Source organism: Drosophila arizonae, chromosome 5 (genome assembly GCF_054131065.1).
Source record: "Drosophila arizonae isolate 15081-1271.41 chromosome 5, UAZ_ARI_1.0, whole genome shotgun sequence".
Lineage (NCBI taxonomy): Eukaryota > Metazoa > Arthropoda > Insecta > Diptera > Drosophilidae > Drosophila > Drosophila arizonae.
Window position 1 is genome coordinate 11,898,902 of NC_142925.1, and position 22,805 is coordinate 11,921,706.

At 38.0% G+C, this 22,805-nt stretch overlaps 1 protein-coding gene and 1 long non-coding RNA gene across 9 annotated transcripts; one reads left to right on the forward strand and one right to left on the reverse strand.

Moving 5' to 3' along the window:
* The first annotated feature begins 1 nt into the window (after position 1).
* On the forward strand, positions 2-21,397 carry Amph (amphiphysin). Of its 7 annotated transcripts, none has more exons than XM_089470132.1 (10): positions 2-482; positions 16,787-16,922; positions 16,991-17,286; positions 17,401-17,571; positions 17,631-17,712; positions 17,787-17,912; positions 18,970-19,434; positions 19,483-19,599; positions 20,846-20,988; positions 21,128-21,397. In XM_089470132.1, exons 1-10 carry the CDS (start codon positions 414-416, stop codon positions 21,227-21,229), a joined length of 1,707 nt encoding a protein of 568 aa, XP_089326258.1. In that variant the 5' UTR covers positions 2-413; the 3' UTR covers positions 21,230-21,397. The 7 variants fall into 7 exon arrangements, with proteins under 7 accessions (XP_089326258.1, XP_089326257.1, XP_089326259.1 ...); XM_089470131.1 differs by having other exon boundaries at positions 3-482; positions 18,910-19,434; XM_089470133.1 differs by having other exon boundaries at positions 4-482; positions 18,910-19,434; positions 19,570-19,599.
* Positions 21,398-21,555: 158 nt separating this feature from the next.
* On the reverse strand, positions 21,556-22,762 carry LOC149268504 (uncharacterized). 2 transcript variants are annotated; one of them, XR_016270291.1, is made up of 2 exons: positions 22,622-22,762; positions 21,556-22,546 (listed from the first exon to the last, which is right to left on the reverse strand). It is a non-coding gene; the product is annotated as an uncharacterized LOC149268504 (long non-coding RNA). The 2 variants fall into 2 exon arrangements; XR_016270290.1 differs by having other exon boundaries at positions 22,617-22,754.
* Positions 22,763-22,805: the final 43 nt, after the last annotated feature.

Here is a 22,805-nt window from a genome sequence, read left to right on the forward strand (position 1 = left end):
AAATAAATGAGTCCCGTTCCGTCTGCAGCAGCGTCAAGTTCGAAGACACACCTGAAGTCGCAGCCGCGCGCTTACGTGCCATTATTTCGTGACTTTCGAGTGCTACTAACGCGGCCAAATCGCATCAAAATAGCAACGTTCAATAAATACAAATTGTGGCCCGTTGTCGTGTGTTAAATGTGCATTTAAAATTTCCCCGAAAGCGGATAACCGAAAAACGGAGAGTTCTTCTGTTCTACACACAGTGTATATTGTGCCAAATCAGAAATCTTTGAATATTTCTGAACACCAGCAGTGCATATACGAATATCATATATACACACTCACACTCACTGAAACACACACACACACAACCTGTGCTGCTTCTTCGGTTGAATCTATTTGTTATTGTTGTTACCGTTGCTGCTCATTGAATGTCCGAAAATAAAGGCATCATGCTTGCAAAATCTATGCAAAAACACGCTGGACGTGCCAAGGAGAAGGTAAGTTAAGAGTGCCATAAATACGTATGCTGAAATATCTGTTCGTATGGGTGCAGTAATTGGGCCAAGCAATCGGGGACATTTTCTAGGGCGTGTATTGCACCGCCCACCGCAACGCCCATCTGTAAAGTATCGTTTGGGGGCCGTGTCCCTGTCCTATTTCCAATGGAGCAGCCGACTGTGTACAATTAGAAGCTCTATAAAATTCATTGATTCCAGCTAACACAACACACCACACATACACACGCACATATAAATAGTTGGGCAAAAGAAAGTACAAACAACTTCACATCTACCAGCTTTATGAGTGTTGTAAAAGCTGTCACAGAAGATGCTCCAACGCCACCTGTCGCTAGGGCGCTGCAATAGGAAGCATTTCTCTGCTGTTGTTGTTTTCTGTTTCTTTTGGGCGATCAAGTTTCTGGCTACATTGATTTTCATCGCTCAATGTCCGTCGTCTTCGTCTCTCTGGCTCTTGTTTTATGCTTCTCTTGTTTCATCTATACCGCCGCTGCGTGTACAAGTGAAAGTTTGGCGCTCAAGCATTGGTCCAGGAGCGCTGCTCAGCTATAATGTGAATGTCAATACACGCACACAAACACACGCACATACACTTACACCTATGCATGTAAGAGAGTGTAAAAGAGCTGCATTTTGACCCACTCGCTGCTGGCACGTCGCGATGTCTTGTAAACAAGTTTTCGGCCACTGCTAAAGCAGCATTCCACAGCGGCTAGAAAATGCTGTAATCTAAGCTCTGAATGATGCTTTTTCTTTCTTTCGCTCGCTTTAATAGTTTCGCTGTATTGATTTGCTGCCATCTCGCTTACACTACCGATCTGTCTCTTTGACTCTGTGTGCATGTGTGTGTGAGTCTTGGCATTTACTGTTGAATTTCTAAAAGTTCGTTGGTATTTTCTATGCTGTCTGCTCTTTGGGATGAGGATGAGCAGCCCGAAGCGCTCGTGTTGGTCATTAAACTTGAACGAAATTCTTTGGGGCCTTTTCTAAATGTCGTATTGCAAGTTTTGAGTGTATTTTTAAACCTAAGCATCAGAGCATTCTATTTACTAACTACTTCCTGGAATGCAATTTGAGCAGATGAAACATTCGCATTAACTACATCACAGTAAAAACACTGGAGCATGAATTTCACGAAATAAATTAATATTTAAAACTTATTTTTAATCGTTAGAAATGGTTTAATATAATAAATAGAATATTTTTAGATACATATTTAAAAAAAATACTTCTAGATATATAAGATGTTTACTATTTTTTTTCGTAAATTCTTATAGCAAGCTAATTTTTAACTCATTAGAAATCTATATATGTAAGTCTTTGCATATGTATTAATATTTATTTTGTATTACTCTAAAAGACTTAAATTAGTAGAAATAGAATAGCAATTATGTGTACATTTTTTTCTTAGTAGAGCTTAAAATTTGTTCATTAGCAAATTAGAACATTCCATGTTAATACATTGCTTTGTTCATACGAATTAGTTCTGGATCCGGATCCGATTCGCTCTAATTGGCAAGTATTCAGAGTATTAAAAATTTGTTTGTAGAAGCACGAATTCGTCTTTACACCATATCCGAAAAATTTCTAAATGTTCTAATTTCTTTTCGAAATTTGTGTAGAGAGTAGAAAGAAGCAGAATTTGGATATTTCATAATTTGCGTAGAGTTTATTTTTAAAATTATAGACTAGTTTGTACCGAGCACGTTTCGCTGCGCTGCGCTGTGCTGCTGTGCTGCCCGGCGCTTTGTATTTGCGCATTGTGTGCTCATTTCAATAAATGTACAATATGTAATATATGAGAGATGCAGAGATAGTGAGATGGTCAAAGACACTCAGAGAGAGAGAGAGAGAGAGTATGGGTGAGAGGCGGAACAAGCTGCTTTGAGCGCACGCGTTCATAGCAAAGAAGACATACAGCATTTGGTTTAGAGAAAACTTGTCAAATCGAAACACACATTCGTGGCATAACTACAAGAAGCACAGACGCTCGCCTAGATACATTTTCGTTTTGGGTGCGTGACTGGCCCAACAACGTGAAAATGTCGCCTGGCAGTCAATCTTTAAATAGATGCCTCTTCACTCTTCCATTCGTCTACATAGTAGATACAAATGTATCTTTTGTTTTATAACTCGCCGCCTTCGACTTTTCTTTTTATTTATTTTATAGATATCTTAAGTTTTCATTTTCGCAAAAGCTACAACCAACACTTTTCTATCGCATAAGTAATTTTATTTTAATTTATTTCGTATGTGTGTGTGTGTATCTTCTTTTTTTTGCGAAATTTCGCCCGCGCTGCTGTCTCGCATATTTGTTGCTATTTTTAAGCGCGTCCCGCAACAGCTGCCAAAATTTGCTTTTCTCTTTGTTGCTGTTGACTATCAACTATTTCCCACACCCAACTTCTCAGTCTTTTTCTCCCCCTCTCCGTGCCTCTATCTCTGCTGAACTGCAGCAGCGATTGACATTTTATTGGCAGCTCAATTTTTAGAAACTCACAAACTTGCCTGTTGCATATTGAACTTCGTGTATGTTGTCGCTGCTTGCTGCTTCTTCTTCTTCTTCTTCGATCTTTAAATGTCAATTGTTTCTATTTAAGACAAGATTGCGTAAAAAGTCAATTATTTTCAGTTGTGCCTTAGCAATAAAAAGAACAAGCCTGTAATCAAAGCGAAATCAAATTGATTTTATACAGATTAAATGAGATAAGCATTGTTCATTCAACATTTCATTGTTTCCTTGTTTTTATTCCGTACTTAAAATAGTTTCGCATGCTTATGACTAACGAATCCATTAGAGGGGAATAGTCTTTGGTTTCTTTATCTTTAATTGCTGAAAGTTGATTGGAAATTCCCTTAGATTCGCAAAGTCTGTTGACTATATATCATTGCAAATCTATTAAAACACCACCTCAGCAGGTGCAGTTGTCATCTGCCAGCAAACTCATTCCATATATCATATTTGCCAATAACTTCTGCTAGTCTAGACAGACGCTCGTTTAAATACTTATATTACCTTTTACAAGGAAACCTTGAAACAGTATACATTTATTTCAATTTATAATAAAACAAAATGTAACCAAGTAAAATTCCTTAGTAAATAAATATATGTATAAATATTTCGTTGATTCAATTACATGTTTGAAGCTTGCTATAACTCAATGCATAAGGGCATATTCAATTCTTTTGGTGTTCCGTTGCAGAGTTCTGTTTTCCCAGGCGCAAACATGAAGTACTGTTGTTACAGTAATCCAAAACCAAAAGCAAATGCAATACCCGAAATCAAGTCGAATTCGTATCAGTTTAGGATAAACAAGTCTTTAAGTAAATACTCGGAATTGATTGGATCGAGAATAAGTGAAGCGCCAGCAGTTTGTGCGGCGCACAAAAATGAGTCTCAGACCTGATGAATATACTGACGAATATTCGCCTTGCTGGCTGACTATTACGGCCATATCGATGTGCAGGTGCAGTGTATACGCCCCTCCGGGCGACTCAAGCAAATGGGGGGTGTATACTCCAGCTGCAGATCGCTTATTAAGTGATTCAATCGAGCGCGCAGACAAGCGATTACAGCTGCTCGAATGAAGTGGCTACAAAGCACTGTCACAATCACACTCATACACACACACACACGCACACACACACATATAGATACAGCATTGAGTACGGATACAATTCATGCTGACGTGCACTGATAATGCTCTGTTGCGTGTCTCTGTGTTTGTGTGTGTGTGTGCTATAAGCCATTTGATTATGGGGTATATATAGAGAGGCGAGCTTATTAAAAAATTCAATTATAGAAATTGCCAACAAAAATCAACGCAAAGTGACGACTCCGCAATGTGGGAAATGTTTTTTTCTCCTTTTCTTTAGAGTTGTTGTTGTTGTTGCTTTTTTCTTCTTCTGTGCTTTAATGTTTTCTTTGATTGAATATGTCTCGTCACTTGGCTGATTGCATAACAATTGAATTACGTTTAGACATTTATCGGCACTTCACTTGATTCATTTCATGCAATTGTCCAGCAGCCACTACAACGGACGTTTCAATAACTCAACAGTTGCCAGTCTCTCTTCCAGCTGCCCCACTCCATCTGCTCCAGCTCCGTCCTCCCACACACACAAACAAACACACAATGGCCGGCCAGACAAATTGAATTCCCTTGCTGGATGTTCTTCGAGAAGTCGAGTGTCGGCGCATGAACTCTATGCCTATTTTCATACAGCTCATAAGTGCTTTGCTTCAACACCTTTGCGTCCGCTATAAACCACATAAATTTATATCATTCGTTCAGAAGAAAATACAAAATATGTATATCCCCATACAAAAAACAAAAACAATAAGACAAATAATAATCATTTCAAGTGAGCAGCCACATTTGAAGTGGTTGGCAAGGTCAATTAGTATTCGCATTGCTCACGGGTCGAATACGTAATTTTTGTGTTGTTAACTTTTTATTAGCTGCGGCCTCACGAACACACAGAACACACAAACACCAGCAGCAATGATATACCTACATATATCAGACATAGAACCTAGCACAATGTACCCGTTCGTGTACTGCAATTAATACGATCGTGTGATTGAATCGATCGATGTTGGCTCTATTCAAGCGTCAAATTGTGTTGCCATTAGCCTTAGCCTTGCCCAGACTTAACAGGCTTTTTTCTTCGTTGTTTGTTTTTTTTGCAACATGTATTTTTGGCAGCATTTTGAAACAGTCCATGATCTATTATAGATTTTGGCATGTCTGGAATGTTCCCAAAGTAGATATTGCAATATGCCAAAGTTAAAGAGTTGGCGCCCAATTGTTTATTGAATATAAATCTATAAATGAAATTTATGACAAATTGCATAAATTAAGTATACTTATCTGTAGTCGAGAGAAGTATTCATTTGCTGCATGATAGCACTGTATTTTGGCGTATATTATAAACTTTTGTTTTGGCTTATAAATGCTTTATGTAATTAATGAGTGTTTTGTTTGTATATAATGAAATTTGTTGGCTAAATATTAAAAAAAAATTCGGCTATCTTTAATATAGATATTTTTTCAATTGATATTTTCTATTCGAATATTTATTAATTCAGATTCACAGATTCAAATAATGCTTCATTCATTTACTGAGCTCTTGATACAGTGCTTGCTGATATAGTTGACCTATCCCCGTGATTCATTCGGTGTAGAAAACTACATCTAGTCTAGACATAAACTAGTTAGCGTAGAAAGTACACTGATAGTGAACAATATATAGCTACAGCGACGTCTCCGATGCACAATATAAAACTCATTCTACTTTTATAGACTATAGGATTTAGCAATGTGCCCAGGCAGTTCATGAAACGCACTCATTTCGTTTTGTAGAACATGTTTATGGAGGTAATTTCAAAAGATTAGCAAGTCGGCTGAAGCAACATCTAATGCTATCCATAAATCTGTTTGTATTTGCAGTAAATAGGGGATTTTTTTGAGCTGTGCTCATTTAGTTTAGGTTCTCGCAATTGCATCTGCCTGTGAAACTCTATGCCTAGTTAAATTAAAATGAAAATTAAAATTCTGTGCTGCATTTTCGCTGGCTTTTGTGTGCGGAAATGTGAAAATAGAGAAAACTCTGCCCTAGAACAAAAAGCGTCACTCAACCCACAATGTGAGGGGGAAGCACGCGATTCGCTCGGATGTTGTGCTACTTTTTTTCAGTTGAATGTCATAGAGTATAATGCATCTGGGAGATAAATAGATATACACAGACACAGATACAGATAGACAAAGTGCGCACGCTGGATGCTCGCTGGTTGGCCGGTTGGCTGGCTGACTGGGACTGGCCTGGGAATTATTTGTATGCCCTTTGTTTTAAGCACCCTGTAAACATGATTATAAATATATATGTATGTATAGTATTTTTTGCGCGATTTTTGTCAGCGACCAAATAAAAATTCACAATAGCTGCGGCAAAAATATGAAAACCGGTTTCAAGCAACGAACTGCGTTTCAGCTTATGCAATCAACGTTTCTAAATATAAAATGCAAATATCATAAGCAGAGCCCCTGCCCCCGTCGCTCGACTTAATTGAGTCATTAAATGCTGCTAATCAAGTGCCAAACTTTCTTTGGCTTTCGCCAAATTCGCACCCTTAGCAAACTTTGTGCCCCATGAAATTCTTGCAGCAATATTACGTATACGCGGCGGTTGCCTAATTTCGCTTAATTGCAACGTGCTCAATTTCGCTCTCTGCCATTTGGTTACGCTCGAATGCATCGCAAGAGGAATTGAGCAAACTAGAAAAAAATAGAAAAAATTAGCATAGTTCACAAATCGCGGCTTAACGAGATCCGCACCTGGAATCCATTTGAGTGGCTCTGAAGTGGCACATCAGTGTGGGTGGCGTGGCTTGGCTGGCAGGGGCAACCTTCGTGTTGGCTGCGTTGCACAACCGCCTGGCTGCAACAGCAATCAGGGACAATTGTTGGAGTGCAATCATAATGCACTAAATTCGAACCACGGGCCACTGTCAGCTGCTGCTACGGCTGCTGCTGCTTGCTGAAGGTTGCCGTCGTTTTCAATTTGCACAGCGCTGAATTGCGTTGCCTTATGCAACCGCCGGGGGGGAGCGAACAGGGGCGAACGGAAATGTAGACGCTGGCGGGGAGGCATCGTTAATTTCAATGAGATTTACTTGACATTCGCATAGACTTGCGGTTAGTTAGATAATAGTAATAATGTACTTAAAATAATCAAATAATCAACTCTGTCAAGATTTGGCAAGCCGAGTTTAGTTCTTAGCGATCAAGAAGTCTTAATGTAATAATTACCTGATGATGTTTCTACATAAAAAAGAGAGAGAAATCTTAGCGAATTGTATCTAGTAGAGAGATATTTGCATTAGATTAAAGTAGTTTTGAATTAGTACTCTAAATAACTCTGGGTCTTATCTGTATTTAAATTGTTCAATGTCAGCATTAAATTTTATTTAAATTTTGTTTATCGCTTAGATTTTGCTTAATGCGGCTTTAGCCTTGCGGCTTTTTGGCATTTTGATCTCATTTGAGGCTAAAGCAATGCTGTGGCTGTACAAAAGATACAAATGGCTGCACTCGAAGTCGTATATGGTTAACGACAATTGCAAATGCATTTCGCTAATGCAATTCCAGATACGCAACTTGTAAATGCAATTTCAAATTTCAAATTTACAATTCAATGTAAATAAATTGGAATTGGCCAATTGGCCAGTGCCCCAATGGCTGTTTTGCAGTTGACTGGGCCCAAAAGTGCAACGGCTCGGTGTAGTCAGTGAGAGTGTGTGTGTATAAATGAATGTATATATATATGTATGTGCTGTTGTGTGTGTTTGCATTCCTACACACTCACACACACACACTTGACGGCATCATCAGGTGTTCGCCTTTGGTTCGCATCGATCGAGTGGAAAATGCCAATGTTGTTTACTTCAAATACATTTTACTCAACAGCTAAGCTGAGCTAATAATTAAGAGCAGTTCACTGACTTTATCTTTGCACATATTTATATATATAAATACTTATATCTAAATATCTTATATAAAGAAAGGTAAAGGCGTGGCAATAAGTTTGTCAATCGGTAGCGATGCGTGAGAAACGTCAACTTGTCTGTTAAAGCGCAGCTCAGGCAGCGAAATTTCCTGACACGACATCAAAACCATGCGCAGCTCAAACATATATCCACACATACGCACACACACACACACACACACATAGTCACTATAATTAAGCTAGCGTCTCTGATTATTTATTAGCCAGACACGAAATCTCTTTGGCACACTTTTTCCATTTTTTGCCGCTCATTTTTTATGAAAATCAAATTCTTGAGCTGCTTTAGTCAGGGGCACGCGAAAAGCCAGTTAAAAGCGTAGCGTATTCGCTTATCTTTGAGATTTGCTTTTCGGGCATTTTCTAGCTGATAAGTCGAAATTATTTTTTGTGTAATGGAATTTTGTGTGTTATCAGCAACTGAGGCGTCCAGCGCGACCGAGCGTATATATACTTACGACTGCCATTGCCACTGCCACTGGCACTGCCCGTTGCGCAATTCCCATTGTATCTGCGGGTTATTGGCATTTTCTTGTCATTCAGTTAGTACTATATGCTTCATTGTGTTTTGCCTGTTTGCCTGTTACCAATACCATATTTGGTTCATAAATAGTTGTGAATTCACTACTCAAGTGGTTTCTACACTTGATTTCGGTTTTAATATTGCGATTAGATGCGAATTTATTAGTGTACAATGCGTCTTGCTGTTAAAATGAATTGATAAAGAACTGTTGTGTGTTAAACAGTAGTTAATAGAGGGTATATACCTATATATATGTATGACATATATGTATATACCATATCCGACACTGATACCTTGTGGCCTAGCTCAAACTTTTCACTTTTGAAGACCACAATTGGCGTTGATTGCCTTTGTGGCTTAACGAGTCACACGCTTGGGTTTAGCCTTCTAGAAGTTTATATTTTAATAATACCAATTACAATTAGTTAAACAATTGTAATTGGCGAGTGGGTGTGTGTGTGTAACAAACATGATAAGATATGATAAGAGAAATGGAGAAGCATAACTTATAGTACTATAACTTTGTTATGAATATAATAACAGAACACTTTTCCTTTCATCAATTCAAATAGGTTCATATTAAAAGATTTCAGCTATGCCTTCAATCAGCAAATAGAGCTAAAGCTATCCAAGAGTTTTGTTTTTGTTCACTCCAATGCTCGCTTCTGTGGAGCAATTCGTTTATATTGCTCTTGACCCGGTTTTCACAGTTGGGCAGGCAGCAAATCTACGAAAATTATAAACCAAAAAGTTCATCTGAAAAGCGAAAACTAGAAACAAATAGTATTTGTACATTTTGTTTACTCGTACGTTCGATCTTAATGGGGCGTACTTTCAGATTGCCCAACACTTTTTGTAGCTGCGTCTTGCGGCGTCACGTGCCGTTAAGTACTTTGATTTTGGATTTGATATCTATGCAAATCACGTGCCCTCGCCGGCCAAACAAAGCCGATCTCAGTGCTTGATCTGGTGTCTACCTGTTGCCGCTTGAGCAACAGTCAGCCAGCCAGCCAAACACACAGTCAACACTTGCCGGTGTCTTCCATTTACACAGCGCTGTTAAACGGCACGACACAGATTCAAATTGTATCTACGAATGGCCTGAAAATGTGCCTTAAGTCGCACTAACTAACTATAAGTGACACTCTATTAGTTCCCTCTATTTTGTGGCTCATAATGAGTTATATGCTAAGTGTGAGCTCATGATTTGACCGCATTGCCGGCCAAAGGTATAATTGACAGAGGGAGTGAGAGAGGGAGAGGGAGAGGGAGAGGGAGTGGGGAGTAGGGGAGAGCGATACATGCCAAGTACCTGGCAGATACCATATAATGCATACTTATGGGTACACATACATATATTCAGAATAGCTTGTGATTGATTAGCATGGCTCTATCATATGCCTGGGCACGACCGCAAGCACTTATATAACGCATACGATCCATTGTCCGGTCGCCAACTCTATTCAATATACATACATATATAGCGTATATGTATTTTGAGCTAATTTTTATATATCACAGCACAGCACAGCACAGCAGCGTCACATTTTTCACGTTTCGGCCAAAAATAAAAAGAAAATAAACAAAAGTTCAATACACAAGCAAAAAAAAGATATGCGATTGTATGTGTGAGAGTGTGCAAAGATTAACGATAAATTAATGTACGGTAATTATCATTTTTGGCAAATGAATCGAAAATACAAATTTGTTTTTGGTTTTGATAACTGTAGGCGGTAAAAAAAAGCATAATGCAATTAGGAGACAAATATATATGAAATTATCTGGAATACAAAAAATCCGAAATTCTAATTAAAAGAACAGAAAACCCAAACACTTTTTGGAGCTGAGGGTCGAAAATAAAATTAATTTAATTAGAATTGAAAATAAAATGAGTTTTAGTAAATTGATATAATTTCACAAGCAATAGTATTAAGTTTTTCGCCAAGTGTATGCATGTGCTTCGCTCACTCACATCTCTCTCAAGTTCTATTCGCGCACTCTTTCTCTTATTCTCTTCGTTCAGACCAAAAGCTTTAAGTGAGCACACACACACGCACACTAATGCCTGTATGTGTGTCTAAGTATATAGATACATGCTCTGGGCCCAGTAAATTCTTTGCAGTTGGCAAAAATATTTGCATTTTCTATTAGCCAGCTATAATGCGGGCCTATACTAGATGCAGCTATCTGGCTACATATGTAGAGGCACGCCTGTACATACATAGATGTAGATATGTATGCTTCTATAAGACAGATAATAGGTATTTACATATTCTGAGCAGTAAATTGATTTACGACTGCGCTTTTAACTGCACTAATTACATTTGACAGTCTTTGCGATGAAGCCAAACAAAATCAATTCAAGTCCATTCCCAAGCATTGACTGCTCGTTGCGTAGCGAAATGTTTTTCGAATAAATAGAAAACGTGTAAGGCTAATTGCGAAGAGCAATGCGGAGCGGGTTAGATAAACACAACAAGCGTAACGAGTTTAAAATCAAACAACAAATCAAAAATGTGGAGAAAAGCCCAACTATAAAAATTCAATGTAAAACATAAAAAATTGGAAAAAAATGGGAAAAAAAATTCAAATAATTATTGAATGAAATGCCTAGAAATGGTTAATAATCACAGCCACATTTGTTGTTTAGTTTTTATTGTTATTGTTGTTGTTGCTGCTTTGTTTTCGCCTTTCAAATGCTCGTAGCTAGCGAATATTAACGATCTCTGAAGCTTAGACAGGTTTTCCATTATATTTATGTCATTATAAACATTTACCCCACATATGTATGCGTGTGTGTGCGTGTGAGTGTGTGTGTGGCTGTTTATTTCCGCTGGGGACAGTTTTTGTTTATTGTATTGCCGTGTGGATAGTTTCGAGCAACAGGTTCTTTCGTAGCTGAATTCTTGAAACTTACGTAACTTAATTCAACATGCGGCTAAGCTCTTTTCTTCCGAATGATATATGTCTGCCAGATATTGCTTAGCCATTACCAGTAACAGTTATTTGTCTCATGCTTGACTCATTATGTTCCATTTCTATTTGGTTAATTTCGAGTTTTTTTTTTAGCTAATGCTAATAGATAAATCATGGTGGTTCGGTGCGAGAGACTCTAGCATAGATAAATATTAGTTATTTTCATTGGGCATTTCAGTCAAACTTTCTACCGAGTTTCACTTTCCACTTGCTTAAGCTTAAAGCAATAACGTCGCATCGAATGCGAAAGAAAGCCCAAACGCAGAGCCAAGAGAGCGAAAGAGAGTGAGTGCGCACCTATCATACCAATGGGAGAGAGCAGGACAGCCATCTGATATGTATTAAATGAAATTATGCAAATGAAGCCAAAGTTGAAAACGTCGCATAAACAAATCGCATTTGTATTCGATTGCGCAATGAACTGTTTTAATTTACATACACACATGGGTCGATTAAAGCGAATGATATATGTATGTATGTATGTATGTATGTATGTATGTATGTATGTATGTATGTATGTACAAAGTCTGCGCTTACATACACAGCGAAACCAATGAAATGGTGTTATTGCTGCAAATATATATTTTATTTAGTTTCTTTGCTTTCCACTTGAGTTTGAATTTAAACAAGATTGAACTGATAATTGAGTATTGTTTTTAAACTAAATAAATAAATAAAGTAAGGTATATAAAAATAATATATACAAATAAAATTAATAAAAAATTACTAAACTTATTAAAATCTCAATCCAATTCAATAAACCAAATATATTTGATATATTTCTAATATAGTAGATTAATAAACTTACTCTAAAGCTAATGATTCCCTTAAAAAAAACTTAATTCCATATTTCTAATCTATTTCTAATTTATAAAACGTGTATAATGGGTATTTCACTGGTAGGCTTTCAGCGTGTCGTCCCATTTTCAATTAGTTTGGTTAGCAAATAAAAATAATTGTTTATGTAAACCCGACGCTGTTATTAATAACTATTACTAACACGATATATGATCTGTGCTCAGCTACTCGTAGATTATATTTTTCTGTTAGCACGTTTCTGAGCTGCTAACTCGATCTGAGATAAAGTGTAAGTCATATGACTTACTGTCTGGAGGGTGTGTGCGTATGTGTGTGTGAGTGTGTGTGTGTGTGGAGGGGTCGCAATTGAAAACCGGTTTACTGCCCACAAAAACAGTTGATCTTTTTTTTTTTAAGTTTATTTAATTTTTGTTGTGTTTGTTTTCGTTATTTTTTGCTGTCATCGTCGTTAGAGTCAATCGCTGTACTTTATATGGAGAATGTTTTGGTTTTTACCGCTAACCGCAGGCAACAAGTTGAAAATGTGCTTTTGTGGTAATAGGTTAGCTCTTTAACTGACAAACACGCACACATACACACAGAGAGACTTACCTGTGTTACATGCATAGTTTGCATGCCATCAAGCCAGGCAGCAGCAGCAGCACTTGTCAGCATTGGCAACGGCCTCAACTCTTGCCGCTAGGCGGTGCCATGGGCTGGCAGCTTACAAGGCGTGGCACGCTGCTCTGACACCGATCTACTCGTGGCACATTTTCCATACCCATTTCTCTTATTCATTTGCCGCCTGCCATTCATCTCGGCTCCCGCTCTGCTCTCTTAGCGATGTCTCTCGCACTTTGGCCGGCGGCAACAATTTCTACAAAACTTTTCTTCTTCTTCCTCCTCTTTTTCTTCGCAATTGTTTTTGTTGCTGCCGTCTTGTTGCCTGTTTATGCTTAATATTCCCTTTTTTATTTGCACTGCCTGTTGTAGCTAGAATAGTTTCTCGTTTAGCTGACGTTGCCATTGCTGATACCCTAGACAGGCAGCCAAATGGGTTGTATTGGCCAAAATTGATTTCATTCAGAAATTTCGATATTGATATTTATGTGCAATCGCTGTGAATGCCTCAGTAATTGTTTGACTCGATGGCCCTAACACAAAGTGTGCTTTTGTAGTAGTTGGTAACTGGTGGTCGTTGCCCACTTTTGCTTTGGCTTCTTTCTCTTTCTGTTTTTGTTTTTTGTTTGATTGTCTTCTTGTAGCAGTTGCCAGTAGATTGCTTCGAAACTGGGCCAACGCTTGCTTATACGTAGTATATCCCAGCGAGCCTCGCCGCGCCCCACCCGCCTTCTACAATATGTCGGCTGAAGCACTTTACTTTTGTTTGCCTGCCCATCATGATGGGTGTCTTTGTGTGTGTGTGTGTCTGTCTGTTGTCTACTTTTGCTTCGATTTATATTTTATGTGTTGCACTTTTTGAAAGTTGAATCACATTTTGCAGCTACATGATACTTGTGCAACTGGCATCTGGTATCTTGTAGGCCGCTGCTGCTGCCGCTGATGTTGTCATCGTTTTTGTCTTTTATGTGACTCCTCTGTACGCCCACGCCCCATGCTCCATGCCCCATGCCCCACGCCCCTATCACAGCGAGCTCTGTGTCTGGCTTGAGGCCAAAAGCTTAGCCCACGGTTTTCTTGCTCTACGCACATGTTGCATGCGTGGAATTAGCCAGCCAGAAAATAAACTTTTGGTACACATCTTGTATATATGACTATACTATATATAGGTGCTCATACATATAGCGACAGCCAGTGCGAGAGATAGCACAAAATTTTAAAATAAATGACACACGCTAGATATATGTATGCATCTATATACATACATATAGATGTGTATATATCTGAGTGTATATGTATCTGCATATACTCTATATTTACCGTCTATAGCTGGGACAGTTCGATGACGCAAACTTGCTGCGAGACTTTACAAATATGCTGGCCATATACATTTGGTCAGAAGGACAAGTGCCAAGTGTTCTGAGACCTGTAGAGCGGAAGTGGAAAGGCTGCGGTTATGGCCAGCACTGTGCCGCGATAACCACACAAAGTCCAATCATCCGCCAATAACGCAATCATATCTATTCATATCTATCTGCATTGAAGTTGAGGCAGCTGAGGAACTAATTGACACTGAAATTGATAATAAATTTCGTGTGTTTGTTTGTGTGTGTGTGTGTGTTAATTAATAAAGCTTTGCCTGCCCTGGCAACACACACACACATTTAAAATCATAGAACGCCCACACACAATCATTCGCTGCATTTGGTTGAAGTTTTCTACACGTGGGCTCAAAGCAGTTATATACACAGGTTGGTTATATATACAGGTGTGTGCGTGAGTGTGTGTGTAACTGCAGTCTTCGATTTACCAATTAAGGTTAACAATAACAATAACAAAATCAAAAAGCATTTGAACAGTTAAGACCTGGCTGGTTCTTTTAGCTTTTGCCGGTTTTCAGTTACGAAAATGGTCATCAAATGCGTCAACAGGTTGCTGGGAAACTGCCCACAATAAAGCCATCAATGTGCGAGTGTGAGTGAGTGTGTGTGTGCTGGTCAGTGAGTCCATAAAAGGTTTTTATGTGTGCTGAATATGACCATAGTTATACGATGTGTGCATGTGTGTGTGTGTGTGTGTGTGTGTGTGTGTGTGTTTGACATACACTTAACGAATAGGCAGAAGCTGCATTTATATTACTTCTGTTGAATGAAACTTAAAACAGCTGCCCTTTTTTGGGGCTGTGGCAACAATAAAAAGAATCAAGTTTATATTTTTTTTTTGTAGATATTTGTTAATATCATATCACAGCTTAGTTGTCAAAGATGCTCAGAAGAGCCAGGAAGAAATGTTTAGCAGTAAACATTATGCAAAGTAACTAATTTGATATATATGTATATACATATTTATGATACAAGTATATAAATATATATACAGATATATACCATTATTCAGAACATTTTGCCATATTTCTCCATATTCCAAAGATGAAATAGTTCTCATTTCGTAGCGCTTATTATGACCAACTCATTCACAATTTCGAAAATTTTCCCTGCCATTAAGTTTCAAGGGCATTTGAGTTTCGTCTTGTTGGTTATTTTAACGACTTTAACGCTTGCCTCCAATTACCTGCCTTACCTCATTTAACATGCGTATCGCATATATGCGTTTGGGTTAATCATTCATAACGGGTCGCGTTCGGTGTGAGCACTTAAGGCAACGTTTCCTACAGAGGAAGTAGTGCTACATACACTCTTGTGCTCTACGAGTTTTGGGCGAATTTTAGCACAGCTCTGGCACATTAGACGAATTATCTTAGTTGTTTGCTTGAGCTTATCTAACTGTTATATCTGTAGACGTAGAATTTGTGTAGAATGCTGATTCGTTATCTTGTTATCTCATTTCAAATATTTGCACAGCTTGTGCTTGTTTGGCTTTGTGGCGAATATGCTAATAGCAGCAAAAAGATGCTAGCCTAAAATTTGCATTGCGTATACGCACAGTTGTGCAGCTTGCAGCTGTGACACAGTTAATTGCACACACAAAGACTCTCTCTCTCGCTCTCTTTCTTTCTGCCTCTCTCTCTCTCTCTCTAAATGCTGTGCAGCCTCTTTTATTGTTTGTTTGTTCTGTATGGGGTCACACAACTGAGGCGTGGGCGTTGCTGAAAACTGTTACAAGGTTGTGTCAGCAATTGACAACTTATCAACACGCCGTCCGCCCTCCTCCTCTGCTCTGCTCTGCTCCGTTTACCACATTCCAGTTTTGATTTTTTGTAGTGGCAAAGCGTTTAGCAATTCAAGTGGCTGCAGCCACAAATTGACCGGAGGCTGCCGTCCGAATGGCGTTCTTAACCCCAATCGGACGTGAACGTGGACGGACATGTGGCAACAGATTTAGCGCTTTGCTAAGTTCTATTCTTCTTTATTCTCTTGTTGTGGCTGTTCTTCTTTTCTATGCTATTTTTTGCGAGTTGAGACATGTAAAAAACTGAACAAAAACTTAGCCGGGCCACAGGCAATGCTTGCCAAATGATTTTTCTTATTTATAAATGCGCCATTTGCTGGCTACACATTCTGTCTGTGTATGTGAGTGTGTCAGTGTGTGTGTGTGTGTGTGTGTGTGTGTGTGTGTGTGTGTGTGTTTTGTGCTCTTAGTGCTAAGTGCCAATGAAATATGTTGCCACTACAGTGGTAATTGGGCTTGGATTACGTACGTGGTCGGGCTTGAAAAGAGCAAATGCCCACACTTGAAGTCACTTTAAGCTATGACCTTGGTCTACACCCGCCCACGCCAATACACATGCATACATACACTTGCTTTGAATTGGGTTTTTCATTCAATTTTAATTCACTTGCAGATTCTACAAAATTTGGGCAAAGTTGATCGCACCGCAGATGAGATCTTTGATGATCATTTGAATAATTTCAATCGCCAGCAAACAAATGCCAACAAATTACAAAAGGAGTTCAATAACTACATAAGATGCATACGCGGTAAGCCATTAACTTCCCATTCAATTAAAAATTATAATTCATATTCTTAAAAATAATATAATTGACAGCCGCACAAACCGCCTCAAAGTCGCTGATGGATGCCGTGTGTGAAGTCTATGAGCCACAATGGAGCGGCTACGATGCTCTGCTAGCACAAAGCGCCGCCTCGGAGAGCTTGTGGCTGGACTTTGCACACAAACTGGGTGATCAGGTGCTGATACCGCTGAACACATACACCGGACAGTTTCCCGAAATGAAGAAGAAGGTGGAGAAACGCAATCGCAAGCTCATTGACTACGATGGCCAACGTCACTCGTTCCAGAATCTGCAGGCCAATGCCAACAAGCGCAAGGATGATGTTAAGGTAGGCTCAGAAATAATTGACCAAAATGAATATTTATGTGTAGGCTGTATAGCCTTGCATAAATGTAATTGGCTTCTTACATTCATTAATTGTTTTGCTTCTAATTTCCTACAGCTAACCAAAGGTCGTGAGCAATTGGAGGAGGCACGTCGCACCTACGAAATTTTGAATACGGAACTGCACGACGAGTTGCCCGCCCTCTACGACTCGAGAATATTATTTTTGGTTACCAATTTGCAGACACTGTTCGCCACCGAGCAAGTGTTCCACAATGAAACGGCCAAGGTATGAGCCGAGAGATAATCGTATAAATCCAATACTAATTACTTCAATATCTCTTTTAGATCTATGCGGAACTTGAGGCAATTGTTGATAAACTGGCTACAGAATCGCAGCGCGGCTCAAATACGCTGCGCAAGCAAGCAAGTAAGCAGACCCTGAATAAATTCATATCATTTATGCATGTTAAAAATTGTTGTTTTTGTTCGATTGTCACACAGTAAATGCCATCAAGACGTCGAGTCCAGTGCAATCGCCAGTGAACAAATTGAATAATGCCAATGCCAACAATAGCAACTATCAGAATCAAATAACCACAAACGGCGGCTCCAGCCTGGCCAACAGTCGTAAGTAGTAGACGCCCTTGAGGTGCTCTGTCTCTCTCACCCTCTCATCTGTAATCGATTAATTTTCAATATTAATTTTTGAATATTTATGAAGTTTTACGCATTTACGTTTTTATTTTGTTTATTCTTTTCGCTTTTCCCCCTTTTTTGTGTTTCAATAAAAACAACAAATCAACCAAATGATAAATTATAAATTGCTCAAAACTGTAAAAAAAAAATTCCATTACATATCGCCAAAGTGTAAAATAAATTCCCAATTATTAATATATGTATAAACCCAAAAAAAGAACTCAATATTATACACAATATATAAAATATTTGTATATATTTCATATATTATTATATATCTTATGCGCCCATTTTATATTTTTTATGCAAAATTTGAAGGCGTTTTTTGAAGTTTTTTTTTTTAGTTTTTGGCAATTTATAAAGACAAAATTTTTATTTAGTTGTCGCCAACTAATTTGATGAACTTTCAACATTCCAATTGTTAGAGGGCTAAATTTTTGTCATTTGTAGTTTGTATACAATTTTGCTATGTAAATATTTGGCAAAAGATTTTGTTTATTGGTCTGGTCTTATTAATTAGTTAATAATTGATGCACTGTAATGGAAAACAATATTTGAATATCTATATTTTGTTGAATCGAATCGTGGGCCGCCAAAACAAATGGAATGTTGTCAGTTGTGCTTTTTCTTTTCGCAATCTGAACAACAACAAGATTTACCCAATGTGCCCTTAACAATGCATGTGTTGAGTTATATTTTTACTTTTTCTCTCTTCTTTTATGAATTAAACCAATGTATTGTTTTTGTTGGAATGATGCTAACCCTGCCCAAAAATAAAACAAATAAATTAACAACAACCACCACACATTTAATAAAAAAACAAAACATACAACAAAATCAATATCAACGTATAAAACAATACCAAAAAAATAAAACCACACACACACGCATCAATATATAAAATAAAAACAAAACAAACAAAAAATAGCAACATCCACAAGCTCGTCAATGCTTGAGCCACGATTTGATTCAGTTTCTTCAACGCCAGAGCCGACGCCTGAGTCGGCACAGCTTTCAGACAGCCCCGTGCAGCAGCTGGAGAGGGCAGCCGCAGGAGCAGCGGCAACTAATGGCATCAGCACCACAATAACCACAACAACAAAGCTGGTGGAGACCGCTGAGCTGAGCAGCCCCAATGCGAACACAACAAAAACAACAACGACCACAACCACAACAGAGGAATCAACCAGTGAAATGGCAGCTAATGGTAAAGAGACAACGACAACAACCACAACAACAACAACAGCAGGAGCAGCAGCGCCGGCCGCATCAAATGGCAACAACAATGAAGTGGCAGCAGCACCACCCACAGCCACTAGCACCAACAGCAACTCCACCACCACTACCACTACGGCAAAAGAGCCCGGCAAGCAGCCGAAAGAGCTGCCGGATGGTCAGTCGAATGCCAATGGCAATTCGAGTTCGCTTGAGGAGCACAAGCAAAAGAAATTAGGTAAAGAAACAACAACAACAAACACAAATACAACGCACTCAGTTACAGATACAGAAACAGTTAGCCTTATCCAAAACCAATTAGTTAATAGCCAAACTGTTAATAAGCATTCTAATAAAAATCCCTTCGACGAAGATGACGAGCGCATCTACGAAGTGCCCAAGGGTGAGTAAGCTCCCACAATCTACGAACAAAAACTTCAAACTGGGTCTGTCTGTGCATTTACTTCTCTACACACTTGTGTCTGTCTGTCGTTTTGCTGTCTCTCGTTGGGCGCCAACCACCAAAATCCACCAAACAATCAAACCACCCACTCACTCACTCAACAACAAGAAACACTCAAACAATTTTTGAAAGTCTCTGTATACTCTATATATACTATACTGAATGGATTCACTTGGTTGCCCGATAGAGCCTGAGAGCGTCTGACAGCGGCTTGTCTATTGTACTATATTGTATCTCTAAAAAGCTTCAGTTTCTGTTGATGATGTCCTGTATCTGTACTTCGTAAACTTAACCGCAAATTGTAAACAACTGGGCCAAAGCATGTGCGTTTCGGGCGAATCAATAATTTATATATATATAATATTCGATTCTCAGGCAGTCATCAGCCTTGCGAGTCTACATTTAGCGGTGCCTTTTCATACAAGTATATAAATAAATCTCGCATCATTTTATTACACAACTTGGATTGCAAAGTAAACAGCTGTTAAGATTTGAATTTCGGTTACAGCTCTGTAGAGTTAACATACAACTTGAAGATTACTTGTGTGACGCCGTCTAACCATAGATGGCGCTAGCTGGCAACTGTTTACTTTGAAATGCACCTTGAGCACATTCACCACAATTATCTGTTTCACGCGACTCATCTGTCTACTATTCTTAGATTATATGCTTGTATATATCGTTGTCACACACAAAGCAATGGGATATACAAACTGTAGAAATAAATTTTTAAGGCTGCTCTAAATTTTAAGTGGGAATTGTTGGTAATAAAATGTAAACAAATGGAAAAAAGAAACACTGGTTGCAGGTGTCTATCAGCAAGTAGGCTCTCTAGTCTTAAGTCGTACTCACTCATTTGATCATTAAACAAACAAACATCGCTTGCACGTTCGCTGCCTAAGTCTTTTGTTTAATCGATGGAGCTAATTGCCGACGTAATAATACCTAAAAGCTACCTATTAAACCCGACTAACCCAAATAGGCTGCGAGTTGTGTTTTTTTTTTTAAATTACATATATTAACAGCAAGTTCTGTTCTTGCCTATGCGTTTTGTGCACTAAAAACAGAGTTTATGCATATCTATATCTATATATAAGAACAATGTAATTGTACAGCAATCGATGCTACTTAATGACAAATCATTTCTGAATCGAGAGTATAAATTGAACTGGAACTTTATTCACAGATGCCAATACCGCTGATTTGCCACCTGGTGTGCTATATCGCGTTAAGGCGACCTATGGCTACGTCAAGGAGGATGTCGACGAGCTGAGCTTCGAGATTGGTGACATCATACGCGTCATCGAGTACGATGATCCCGAGGATCAGGTAAAACTATTTTCGTTGCCACACGATGAAATTGTTGTTAAGACTTAAGAGAATCCCTGTTTGTGAGTTAAAGCATGCGCTAGTTGCCCCTCCGAGTGTTATGATCGAGAATTTCATTACTTGTTTTTATTGAATACAGTTTTTTATTACCAATTTGCAGGAGGAGGGCTGGCTAATGGGTCAAAAGGAAGGCACAAACGAGAAGGGCCTGTTTCCGGCCAACTTTACGCGTCCCATTTGAAAAGCTGACGCAGCGACGATGACGGGATAAATTCAAAGCAACTAAATAAACAACATGCAATAACTACAACAACAAGAACCAGAACAACACCAACAAGAACACCAACTTCAGCCCCCTATTTTTGTTATACAACTTATATATACAAAAAAAAAAAAAAAAAAAAGAAAACACAGTTTTTACATACATATTATACAAATTTTTAAGAACGAACTTAAATACTTTCGGCCAAATTTTCACACAGCGCTGCATCGCCTTATATATAAATATATTTTTTTTCTCCTGTCCATAAGCTCCACTAGCTGGGGTCATGATTTTTGTAAAATTAACTGTTTGGATTAATTTGTAATTCGTACTTGAATAAACAGTCGTGTATTTGTTAGAGCAGTGCTTCCAAACATTATTTTAAATATAATTATTATTACTATTACTCTTCTTATTGTTGAGAGAAATGATTGCACATACAAAATATTTTGAAAATGTTTCATAAATATTATTTTCCTAGTTGTAAGAGAGATAAACACAAACACAGACATAAACGCATACACACACATATATATATACACACACACACGTAAAAAATATTTGTTAAATCTATTATTGTGCTCATAATTAAAACGAACAAAATGTATCTAAATTATAATTTGTTAGAAAACCAAAAGGTACAGACGAACAAGTTAACGCATATCACTCGATGAGGACCATGTTTCAAACATCTGCGAGTCGAGAGGAAGATAGCCTTTTGTATATGTATGTACATGTAGTACGAGTTTTTTTGATAGTCAATTGAATGTTTTGTTTTATTTTTCTTTTATTGGAGAGAAGAAACGACATTAAATTGCTTTAATTCAATTAAATTAAAATATAAAATTTGTAGCTGTTATTTAGTTGAAAAGAAAAACCGAGCGAAATTCTCGAAATACATAGCAAGAACAGGCAGCCTTATAACATTGAGAAGAAGCCAACCAATAGTCACTAACAGATCCATAAACCCTTATTATAATCTTGTAAAACAAATCGAATAAATTAATGATAACCAACCAGTTTGAAGTTTGTTGGCGCCAATAGAATCGAGAAGCACAGAGAACCGAAATACACAATTTTTGTTTTTCTAATCTGTACTGTAAAGTTATTATATTAATATTATTTAATTAATTTAAACATTTATTTATCGCATGAATACATTGAACAAATGATAATAATTTACAGCAAATCAAATAAAACATAGATTAAACAACATATCAGCGTCTATTTATTAAAGAGAAAACGAATCTTTAGGAGCTTCTCTTGTACAGTCTTCATAGTCTTACACTCTTCAAGCTAAAATAACGTATTTTGAAATATGCAGTAGATGAGCATAAATCATATTTGAAATAATATCGATAGTTACTTTACTTCAATTTGTTTGTGCTGGTCACCCATATTAAATGATTTCCTAAAAGCTGGTCCCATTATTTGAATATTGTTATCAATATTTATTCGATATAAAATCGATATTTAGTTGCCTGCTGTGGCATTGCTGAAAATTCTAGTAGCAGCCCTGGTAAAAGTGAACGTATGACGTCAAAAATTCTGCGCA

What these genes read in the sequence shown, in the direction of transcription:
- Amph (XM_089470131.1), top strand. Translation starts at nt 414, where the DNA reads ATGTCCGAAAATAAAGGCATCATGCTTGCAAAATCTATGCAAAAACAC. An exon ending in CTGGACGTGCCAAGGAGAAG is followed by an intron (nt 483 to 16,786) that starts GTAAGTTAAGAG and finishes ATTCACTTGCAG; the next exon opens with ATTCTACAAAATTTGGGCAA. An exon ending in TCCACAATGAAACGGCCAAG is followed by an intron (nt 17,572 to 17,630) that starts GTATGAGCCGAG and finishes TATCTCTTTTAG; the next exon opens with ATCTATGCGGAACTTGAGGC.